At 41.2% G+C, this 11,852-nt stretch overlaps 1 protein-coding gene across 1 annotated transcript; it reads right to left on the reverse strand.

Annotated features, from left to right (window-relative positions):
- Positions 1-722: 722 nt before the first annotated feature.
- Positions 723-1,655, reverse strand: LOC101638527 (olfactory receptor 2A2-like). The gene has a single exon (XM_004713984.1). The coding sequence runs from the start codon at positions 1,653-1,655 to the stop codon at positions 723-725; it is 933 nt and encodes a 310-aa protein (XP_004714041.1).
- Between the last annotated feature and the right edge of the window lie 10,197 nt (positions 1,656-11,852).

Below are 11,852 nucleotides of genomic sequence, written 5' to 3' on the forward strand. Positions count from 1 at the left end.
ATTAGATGACCTTTCAAAAACCTAAATATGAATTCCATTCACTTAACCAAATACTACAATTTACATTTTAGGAATGCCTATATATTTCCTGGTGGGAAATACATTGTTGTTGTTGTTTGACAAAAAGTCAGTTCCTACCCATAGCCACCTTTAGTACACCTTCTGTACTAAAGAATGAGACCCTACCCGGTCCTGTGCCACTATTCTGTCCACTCCGAAGCTACAACAAGGTTGTGAGAGTGGCTGTGCCAAGTGCTTCATTGGCCTCCCAATTGGGGAGGTAGAAGCATATCCTTCTGCATTCTGTCGTATTGTCTGTATTGAATTGGGGGATGGATTGTCCCATGCCTGGTCACAACAAGGCGGTGATAAAAAGTCACACATGGCCACACTAATCCTTCAGCTAACGTGTTGGTGGCATTTTTATTGCCTTTAAAACCAATATATATGTTTCCTGTGCAAAATTGTTCTTGTTTCCTAAAAATGATGTTTTGTTATTTTTTTTCAAGAGAGTCCAAATATTCTACAAATTCAGTTGTACCACCCCCTGGCATGCCTGCTCAACCTAAGAGGATGTGTTTTTTCCTGGAATTATGCCCTCTCTTGAAAGCCACGATCTGGACAATTAACATATATATAAAATTAGGAAAATGTTCTCAGCTTCTTGCATCATCAGACCTCAAAAGAAAAAAGCTTACACAACCAACAGTTCTATCCACCGCTCACGTGGCCCTCTTCTTTGGCAGTGCTCTGTAGAAGGCATCTTTGACCTGGGCATTCCTCAGACTGTAAATGAGGGGGTTCAGCATGGGGTTGAAGAGGCTGTGAAACAGGGATAGCATCTTCTCCTGCTCCTCACGCTGCTTGGAGTCTGGGACCATGTAAACCAACATAGCGATGCCAAAGAAGAGCCCGACTACGCAGAGGTGGGAGGAGCAGGTGGAGAAGGCCTTTCTGCGACCCTCCCCAGACTGGATCTTCAGAATGGCCCAGAGGATACGCGTGTAGGAGACCAGCATGAAGAAAAGGGGTGCAACTAAGACAAACACGCTGGCAGCAAGAATGACCAGTTGGTTGATCCAGGTGTCAGCACAGGCCAATTTGAGGACAGATAGGATCTCGCAGAAGACGTGATTGACTTCTCGGGTTCCACAGAAGGGCAGCCTTTGAAGGAGAATGGCATGCACAATGGCCAGGGCAAACCCACAAGCCCAGGACAGGACAGCCAAGGCAGTGCACAACCTCCAGTTCATGATGACAGTGTAGCGTAGGGGGTGGCAGATGGCCACGAACCTGTCATAGGACATCGCCACCAAAATCAGGCATTCCGTGGCAGCAAAGGCCAAATATAAAAACACCTGCATGATGCAATGGACAAAGGAGATGGTTCTTCTCTGGTTCATTAGGTTTGCCAGCATCTTGGGGACGCTGTTAGAAGCATAAGATATGTCAAGGACAGCCAAGTGGGAGAGGAAGAAGTACATGGGGGTGTGCAGTCTGGGGTCCAGCCAAATGAGCCCCAGGATCGTCCCGTTTGCCAGCAGACTGAAGACATAGAACAGGGAGAAGATCCCACAGAGGAGCAGTTCCATGTCCGCACTAAGCTGGAATCCCACCAAGATGAATTCTGTGACCCATGATTGGTTGCTCCCCATGCCTGTCTGGTTCTCTTTCAAAGGCAGACGTGCTGCAGAAAGGTCAGAACGGGAAACACAAAGGAGATGAGAATGATTTAAGTTCAGAAAGGCCTTATATACTTATTTAATGCTTGTCTTCAAAATTTGCTTACTTTTCTGTTCTCAACTTAAAAAAATAAATTCAAACTTATAAAGTGTCAAAATTATACGAAGGCCTCCCATAGACCTTAGCTCAGATTCAAAAATTACTTATTTTTAATATTGATTCTCGTTCTCTTTTGTCTACTTATGGATCATAATATTTCCTGAGTTGTAGACAGGTGCCCATTTGCTCCTGAACTCCTTATTTTCCCTCATGAAAAAGCACATTCACTCACTGAATCCGGAAAGTTAACATTCACATGATTCTCCTTTCTACTCTGCAGTATTCCCCCAACAACTGTCCAGTTCACGGTCCAGTACAAGATCACATTACGCTTAGTATCATCCACCTTTGTTCCTCGTCCATCAAACATGTTTACCCAGTTCTTACTGGTGTTTCATGACATTGATATTTCTGACGAGTTTAAAGCAGCTGGCTTGTAAAATTTCCCCTAAATTGAGATTGCGCAGTGTCACTCCTGCTTTAATTCAGAGAATACATGGCAGTGTCCCTCTCAGTGCCTTCCACAGGTAGAAGCGTGATTACCCATGATGCCGACAAGGTCACTTGCTGAAGATGGTTCCACCTCCGCCCAGGTCTGTTCATGATAAAATTACCATTTGTCTCTACTGTTATTTCTGAAGACACCCATTAAAATTACTATGTCAGCAACCCTTCGGGTCCTAGCTTTAGAATCCATACTTGATCTTGCCTGACTCAATTATTAGCAACAATGCCTTCAGATAATTCCAACCACATCATCTCTTTTAAATGTTTTGACAGCTTAATTCTTAATTCTTTAAGGAAGGACCTTGTCTATCAATTCATCCACTCTCATGACTTTTAAATGATCACTGTTATTTACTTGACTGTTCAAACCGTCTTGCATTTGCACCCCCAAAGATGGCTCCTGTGCACATTGAACCTGTTCCATAATCCTGATAATTTCTTTGCTCCAATTTAGTGATGGAAACCACTAAAGGGCCCAGTTCCTTATTGGTGATTCTTCTTTGTGAACCGATACATAGGTCTTACGATGCTTCCAACAATGGATACTTTGACCATGATCGTCTCCCAAGTTTCAAAGCCCAGATTTGAAAAATGAACCAATCTGTAGCTGCTGAGTCAGTGCTGACGTGACTGCCCGTATGTGTCAGGACAGAGTTGTCTCCAAAGCATGGTCAGAAGAGAATTACCAAGCTTCTCTTCCGAAGCACTTCGGACAAACCTTGAACTCCAACCATCTCTGTAGCTTCCATGCACCATCCCATTTGCAAATCCCGGGAAGTCTTGAAGGAAGAGCAAAGTCTTCAGGACAGTACAGATTGTTGGAGGAGAGGACAGATCCTTATAATGATCTCGACAATTAGCACATCATTTGTCTATTATGAAGCCAAATTTATTTTGCTAAATTAGCATTGGCATTGAAGAAAATGGTCTTGATATTATTGACAAGTTTATTTTTAGGAAAATTATAGATATTTTAATGCTAGAACCTTATTAATGGTTATTATATTATTTTCCTCCTATTCAGACAATTAGGCTTCTTGAAATGTTTAAACTGGGAGGTGAACATTTCAAAATCAAATTCATTGCACCAGTAAAGTAGTATTTGATTTTGGTATCAAAATTGCAAAGCCTTCTTAGAAAAATACTTCTGAAACACTATTTAAAGACTTGAAACATTCACCCCAAAGTGATTGTTTGTTAAAAGTTTGTATATAAAGTTATATCCCTTTTACTGAACCTGTATTTTCATTTCTATGGTAAATTAAAAAAATTTAAAGTGTTGTTTGTTTACCTATATGTTTTATTTAGAAGCATAGCAAGGGCATTTTTCTGTTTCAAACGATTCCTGTACATCCAACTTTGAACAACTGCATACGATTTCCTTGGGTACCAGTACTATACTTTATTAAATATATTCATATTCTCTTCTCATCAAGTTTTGCACAGTTGCTGCAACAAGTAAATTCTAGGCTCATTATTTTTGTCTGTTTTCATGATGCTTTTAGATTCAAATTCTTGATATTTTAAGAGCTCAGTCAAATAAACCAAGCAAATAGTGGGCCTATGTCTACATGTTTAAAAACTATACAAGCAAAATCTCAAGATATTGTAAGGCTTTCCATTGGCAGACTATGCAGTGGGGAAGGGTGTCTAATTTAGATGCCATGACTCTAAACCCAGGTTCACTTTTCCCATGTGCTGGTCCCACTTAAGAAATAAAGGCTGCCTCCATGAGTACTCCCAGGGGCAAGGTGATCCTGATACTGGGTAACATCCACTTCCTGTTTTCATCCTTATCAAAACTTGATGCCAAGAAGGTAGGATATATTACATGGAAATTGGAAGTCCACCAAGTTAACTGTACAACCTGACTATCCGCTATGTAGCTTCTTGGTTACCAAGTGAAAATGCCTCACCTTCTGTCTACAACCCTGAGCCATAAGGCATCAATCCATGGGACACCCGTCTGTGTTTCTTACTGCCCATATCATCCCAACATGACCTTGCAGGGCTCCCTCCTTCAACAACCTTGCACCATCTGCATGATCAAGAACAAGAGACACCAGTGTTTGACTTTGTCTCTACCATAGCATTTTCTTCTCAGTTCCTGGATTGATAGGAAGCCTCATTCCTACATTAATAGCATCTGCAACAACCTGAGTCTTCAGCTTGCCTTACAAGAAGAAAATGAAAAGTGGCCTAAGAAGTAGCAATGCAGGCACACATGATAGAGTTTGGATTTGGGAAAATTTCTAAGCCTGAAGGAGGGTGGATCAGACGTGCAGTAACATTAACGAACAACAACTCAGAGGAGACAGAGAGACAAAGTCTTCGTTTCTTTCATTTTTGGAAACAGCATAGCATTTGGATGCATTCTATATAATGGTGATGAACGAAACAAGAGATTGAAGTTGCCAGGGATTTTGTGTTACTTAGAGCCACAATCAATACTCATGGAAGCAGCAGTCATGCAATGAAATGGTGGGTTGCTTTTGGGAAATCTGCTGCACAAGACCTCTTTAAAGCCTTGAAAAGCAAGAAGTTTACTTTGAGGACTAAGGTGTGCCTAGCCATAGCCAAGAATCTTCAATTCTTCGTATGCCTATGAAAGGTGTACCTTTATTCTGAATAGGAAGACTGAAGAAAACTCGACATGCTTCCATTGTGGTGGCGGAGAAGAATAATGAGAGTGCTTTCGGCTGCCGAAAGAAAAAGTAAAACAAAAAATCTGCCTTGGAAGAAGTGCAGCCAGAATACTCCATAGAGCAGAGATGGTGAGACTTGTCTCATGTCCTTTGGACCTATTTTCACGAGAGACCAGTCCCAAGAGGAGCGCATTATGCTTAGTAAAGTAGCAGGGCAGCAAGAAAGGGGAGACTTTTAACAAGATGGCTCAACATACTGACTGCATCAATGGATGCAGGGGTAAACACAGTTTTGAGGATAGCACCGGACCGGGCAGTGTTTGGTTCTGTTTCAGATTGGGTTGCTATGAGTCTGTGCTGACTCCATGGTACCCAACTACCTATAACTGTCCATTCAGTGTAAGACATGCTCTGTTTATGCAACAATAACAGTCTCTACAGGATGCAAAGTGGAGGATAGCCGCGTTAGACAGTAAACAATGCCTGACACACATTTACTTTCCAACAAAATAATCGTATTGCATAAGGTCACTGAGGAAAAACAGATGTATTTGAATTGCGGAGCTGCTGAAGAATATTGAAGGAACCATGGATTGGCAAAAGAACAAACATCTGTCTGGCAAGAAGCGTAACCAGAATGCTCCTGAGAAGCAAGGCTGGCAAGACTTTGTCTCAAGTTCGTTGCGCATGCTGTCAGGAGAGACCCCTTGCTAGGGAATCACATCATGCTTGGTAAAGTAGAGGGGCAGTGAAGAGTTGCATACCCTCCACAAGATGAAGAGACACAATCGCTGCAACAAAGGCTCAGCAGTATCGCCATGGTGAGGGTGGTGCAGGACCCGGGGTGTTTCATTCTGTTGTATATCAGGTCACCATGAGTCAGAACTGACCCAAAGGGACCTAACAGCAACAACAACAGAGGTAACGGAAATGATTATCACCCAGCAGGAACATGTGCATCTTGCTTTTTAATGTAGTTGTTGTGTCAGAATCAACTCTTCTCTTCACCTTTACCTTTGATGCCTTCATTTCCCTCTTGATACTTGAAGATAAGCCGTAGGAAATATGAGTGAAGAGGGAGCAAAACCCTTAAGTAGCCACAGCACAAGAGCAGACAAGAAAATGTCACCATTGTTGGTGATGCTAAGGGGTCCCTTCCAGGAGCAGTCAGTGGAAGCCATGCAGCTCAGAAGATGACAGGTTTGCATGGTCTGGGAGTGCAATCCCTCCCCATTTCCTGTATCTCAGCTAGGGGACCTTGCTCTCTCCCGCCAACGCTGCCAACAGAACAAGAGTTCATTCTGTTCCATTTTCTCATATAGAATATTTACATTAAAACAACCCCTCCAGATTCCACGAATCCCCCTCAGATTCAAATGTTGATCTGAGTGGCTAAAATAGGAGGAAATGTATAACTGACATGCACTTGGTGTCTTTCATAATATATAAATTCATTTCAAACATATGGGGGGGGGAAATTTGCATAATATTCACTAATTCAAGAGACAGATAATTATCAAGGAGCCCTGGTGTGATAGTGGTTACATATTGGGCTGCTAATCCCAAGGTCAGCATTTCGAAACCACCAAACACTCCGAGGAGAAAGCAGGCTTTCCACTCCTGTAAGGGGACAGTCACAGAAACCCACAGGGACAGTTTTAGCCTGCCCTATAGGGTTGTTATGCATCAGCACCCACTTGATAGCATGTGAATTAGGTTTTCTTTTGTTTGTTTGTTTTTTGGAGTGGGTGTATAATGATCAAGATAAGGTGATAACCTACAACGATTACAGTTGGAACTAACTCTATGTACAATTTACTTCTTACACTGCTTCTAGGAGGAAAAGGCTTTACTGCAACCGTTACTAGAATTTTCCATTGCTGAGAGATTTCTCTGGGCACCAGTACTTTCCTTAAGGTCAGGTGACGTTCAAGGTCCTTTCAGTAATGCTGCTGTCTCCAAGGCTCATCCCAGAGCATCGCCTGAGGATGAAGTGTGCTCTTCTCTGAGTCCTTCCTCTTGGAGACTGCTGTGCTAGCTGCTCACAGTTCAGTAAAGGTGAGAGATGTGGAAGAGCCAGAGGGACTCCCTGCCTCAACAGAGCGGGCACTAGCTCCACGGGATGAGGGGCACCAAGTAGCAGTGCCCTCTACCTGGAATCAGGCGCTCAGAAGGTCCATCCTCCTCACATAACCATTGTGGTTGCTGCTCCCATCTTGTTCTATTTAATCGGCTTGCACAGATAACCAGTCCCGCACACAGAGGCGATAGCACAGGACTTACCCTCAGGACTCTACTGGACCCGGACAAGGATGGGTGTAGAATCCACAAGGAGGATGAGTTCTCAGATACAGGAGTAATGGCTACAATTGGTGGTAGATCTTCAATGAACCTCCAGAGCAGAGGGCTTAACTTACAATCAGCAGAATAAACACATTCTTGAATTTCTGCTGAGAATTCTAATCCCCAAACGGGCATAAGACATTACACTTATCTACTTCTCTCCAGGGAAGTAAAAAAAAATACAACAAACAAAGAATCCCTGAATCTTCTCTCTGGAGGAAAAAGCACTGTGTCTCATTGCCCTTAGGGAAAAACTTTGAAAAACAAATCGGGCAGATATTGGTATCACTCAATCCAGACTCATTTCCAAATACCACAAGGATCAAAAACCAGAGAAAGATATAACGGATTATATAGGGTCACTATGAGTCAGAACAGACACAATGGCACCTGATAACAACTATGACATATTGTTTAACCCAATTACAATTCTTAGTTTACATACAGGTGTAGAGGCTAAAGTTGAAATGCAGTAAGTCAGAGGGGCTTTAAGTGTGGCTCTGGGAATTTGGGGGATCCCTGAGACCAGCTCAAGGGTCCAGTGAGAACTAAATGATCCTCAGGACAATGATGTGTGATTGTGATGAGGCACACTCTCTGCCGTCATTTCCTCACACGTGAACAGAGCGGCCTTCCAGAGGCTGCAGGACATGGGTATTACAACATACTGACTGCAGAACACAGCAAAATCCAGCAGTTTCCTTTAAGCCAAATATTAAAGTATATTGCAAAAATCTGAAGCAACATGACTTCCACCATGGCTTTTTGTTTTAAAGAACTGTGTTTGTAAAAGTGGATTATCGATATTAACATCTAATGGGAGTGGGTTCTTTCTGAGCAAATAAAATGAATAACAAATTCTGTTTTACTTTCTAATATAATATATGTCAACAATATAATCACAAAAGTTCTCTTGTGTCTGCTATTAATTTCTTAATGCAGTGAGAACTTTCACATCAAAATAATCACCAGGAAGTCCACACTACAAGGCAAGAACATTGATCACTCTCTCTTCGTATGCCGTTACTCTTAACAATTTTTTTTCTCAAAATTATTCCACCCTCATAACATAAAATCAAAAGCTCCTGCCCCTCCCCCCTCAGCCCCAGCCCTGGACACCCCGAATAACCTTGTGTCTCTGTATATGTCCTTCCTTCAGATAAGTGAGGCCATTTATCTGCCCTTGAGCTCCTGACATGTTTTGCTCAACGTGGTCCATGCCATGGACATTTTTTCATCTGTCCACATGAAATTCTATTGTGTGTGCAGACCACATTTGTGGTCCATTCCTTTGCTGATAGACATTTCTGTTGTTGAAAGGTTTTCAGCTATAGTGAAATATTCTACAACCTGTATACCAATGGACAGGTTTCTGTTTGCAACGCCCCCTTCTCTTCTTCTGGGTATATGCCTAGGATTGGGATTGCTACATCACATGGTAGTTCTATGTTCACTTTTAGGTTGTAAGCATAAAACTGTTTACCGAATTACAGCACAATTTTACATTCATACCAGCAATAGATCAAAGTTCTAGTTTCTGCACAGCCTCAACAACACCTGTTGTTTTCATTTTTGCTGGGTTTTTTTTAATTCATCGGCATTCTACTGGATGTTGGTGACAGGTCAATGTGGTTATGATTTGTATCTCCCTCATGGCAAAAATGTTGAGTATCTTTTCATATGCTTGTTGGCCATTTGAATATTTTCTTGGGTGGACTGTTTTTTCAAGATCTTTGCCCTGTTTTTGATTTGGCTGTCTTTTTGTGTTATATTATACAAATTTTAGACATATTTTCCATAATTAATATTTTACTGGATTTATTATCCCCAAATTTTTTCCCTCACCTGTAGCTTGCTTTTTCACTCTGTTCATAAAATCCTTTAATGTAAAAAGGTATTTAATTTTTATGAGGTCCCTTTATCCATTTTATCTTTTGCTGGGCAAAATTATGTTGTCATTCCTAACAATCTCTTATTAAGCACTAATTCCCACAATCTCACTCCTACATTTTATTTAGCATGATAATGGTTTTATTTTTCAATGTATGCCATTGATCTACTTTGAGTTGGTTGTGTGTATGGTGTGAGGCCTGGATAATATGTAAGAGTTGCAAGCACTCTTGAGTTCAAAGAGTTGGAGAAGACTGGAACTAAATATATCATCACCAATCTGGCAGGGTCAGATCCAGAAGCAAATGATGCTCACATGACACCAAAAGTGACCTTGCTTACTGTGATGGCAGTAAGAAAGGAACACAAATGGAGTGACCTAATGCAGCAATGATCCACCACCTCTCAGGAAGTAAATGGGCATCTTTGGAAGTCTGGCTTTTTCTGAGTTGAGTTTTCATTTTTAAGACCTTATTTGACAAGAGCCCTGGTGGCCTCGTGGTTATTCCTTGGCTTGCTAAAGGCTAGGTCGCTAGTTCGAAACTATAAGCTGTTCATCAGAAGAAAGATGGACTTTCTACTGCTGTAAAGAGTTATGGACTAGGGTACCCACTGGGGCAGCTCTACCCCCGAATATCAGAATGGACCTCATGGCGGTGAGTTGGGTTTTGCTTTGTGACGAATTATTCAGCATCTAAAATACGCCCTTTCATTGCCACTGCCATATTTATCTGTCTCAGACTCCTCCCTAACTTCCATCCATAATCATCATAGCCCTGAATTCAAAGGAATAAGTAACAGTTTCCATTTATGTTTCTGACTCTAGGTGATAGAATATGAATTCTTAAAGTTTCCTTTACTTTAAATGTATGTGACTTTAGTTTCTCACACTTTGGACATGATTTTGGGAGGTACAAGTCTCTGGAGAAGGACATCATGCTTGGTAAAATAGAAGGTCAGCAAATAAAAGGGGAAGACCTTCCCTGAGATGGATTCACACAAGGGCTGAAATACTGTATCAACCATACCTACTATTGCGAGGTCACCATGGGACCCTGAATTTTTGTTCTGTTATACACAGCATTGCTATGAGCCAGAGAAAATTTGATGGCATCTATCTCAAACAAAATATTGAATGGGTAACCTTTTGAATGATGCAGGAAGCCTCAAAAGAAGGTGGAGAGAATGCACAGAATCATTGTACCAAAAAGAACTAGTCGACATTCCACCATTTCAGGAGGTAGCATATGAACAACAACCAATGGTACTAAAAGAAGAAGTTCAGGCTGCACTAAAAGCATAATCCAGAAACCATTCTCCAGGTTTTTGGAGAATGATAAAATACCGATAGAAGTGTTCAACAAGCTGATAAAGAATTGGAAGCACTCACTTATCTATGCCAGAACACTTAGAAGACAACTACTTGGCCAATTGACTGGAAAAGAACCATATTTGTACTCATTCCATGAAAAGTGATCCAGCAGAATACTAAAATTATGGAACAATATAATTGATATTGCATACAAGTACAAGTTTGCTGAAGGCCATCCAACAATGGTTACAGCAGTGCACTAACAGCGGGCTGCCAGAAGTCAGGCCAGATTCAGTGGTGGACGTGGAACAAGAGATTTCATTGCTGATGTCAAATGGACCTTGATGCAAAGCCAAGAATACCAGAAATATGTTTACCAGTATTTCATTTAATATGGAAAGGCATTCATCTGTGTGGATTATAACAAAAATTATGGATAACTTTGAGAAGAATGGGAATTTCACAACACTTCATTGTGCTTATGAGGAACTTGTAGATGGATCAAGAGGCCATTGTGCCAACAGACCAAGGGAATACTGCATGGTTTAAAATCAGGAAAGGTGTGCATCAGAGTTGTGTCCTCTCATCATACTTAATCAGTCTGTACGCTGAGCAAATCATCAGAGAAGCTGGACGATATGAATAAGAATACAGCATCAAGTTTGGAGGAAGGCTTATTAACAACCTGGTATCTGCATGCGATACTCTGCATGCTATACAACCTTACTTGCTGGAAACAAGGAGGACTTAGAGTGATTGCTAAGATCAAGGATTGCAGCCCTCAGTATAAATACAAAAAAGAAAAAAATTTAAATACAAAAAAGAACAGAAAAAATCCTCACAATTAGATCAATAGGTAACATAATGATAAATTGTCAAGCATTTTGTCTTACTTGGTTCGACAATACTCATGGAGGCAGAAGGCAAGAGATCAAAAGATGTGTTACATTGGATAAATTTGATACACAATACCTCTTTAAAGTTTTGAAAAGCAAGGAGTTTGCTTTGAGTCCTAAAGTGTGCCTTACCCAAACCAGAGTATTTTCCATTGACTCATATGCATATGAAAGTTGGACATTGAATAAGGAAGACAGGTGAGGTTGTTCTATGTGGCGATCTCTTATTTATGCTTGGTGAGTGTTGTTCTTCTGCCCATACTGGGCCGGCAAGAATCTTTTGTAGGGCTGACCCCTGGAATATGTCAATCAAACACTCCAAAAGATGAAAAAAGAAATCACAGCTTCAACAATTATAGTGGGTGACTTCAACACACCACTCTCTGAGAAAGATAGATCACAGGGAAAGAAACTCAAGGAAGCGAGAGATCTAAATATGACCATTAGACAATTTGACCTGATAGATATTTACAGAGC

The sequence above is a fragment of the Echinops telfairi genome, unplaced genomic scaffold (assembly GCF_000313985.2).
Source record: "Echinops telfairi isolate 266 unplaced genomic scaffold, ASM31398v2 ScPeMD7_23;HRSCAF=83, whole genome shotgun sequence".
NCBI classification, from domain to species: Eukaryota; Metazoa; Chordata; class Mammalia; order Afrosoricida; family Tenrecidae; genus Echinops; species Echinops telfairi.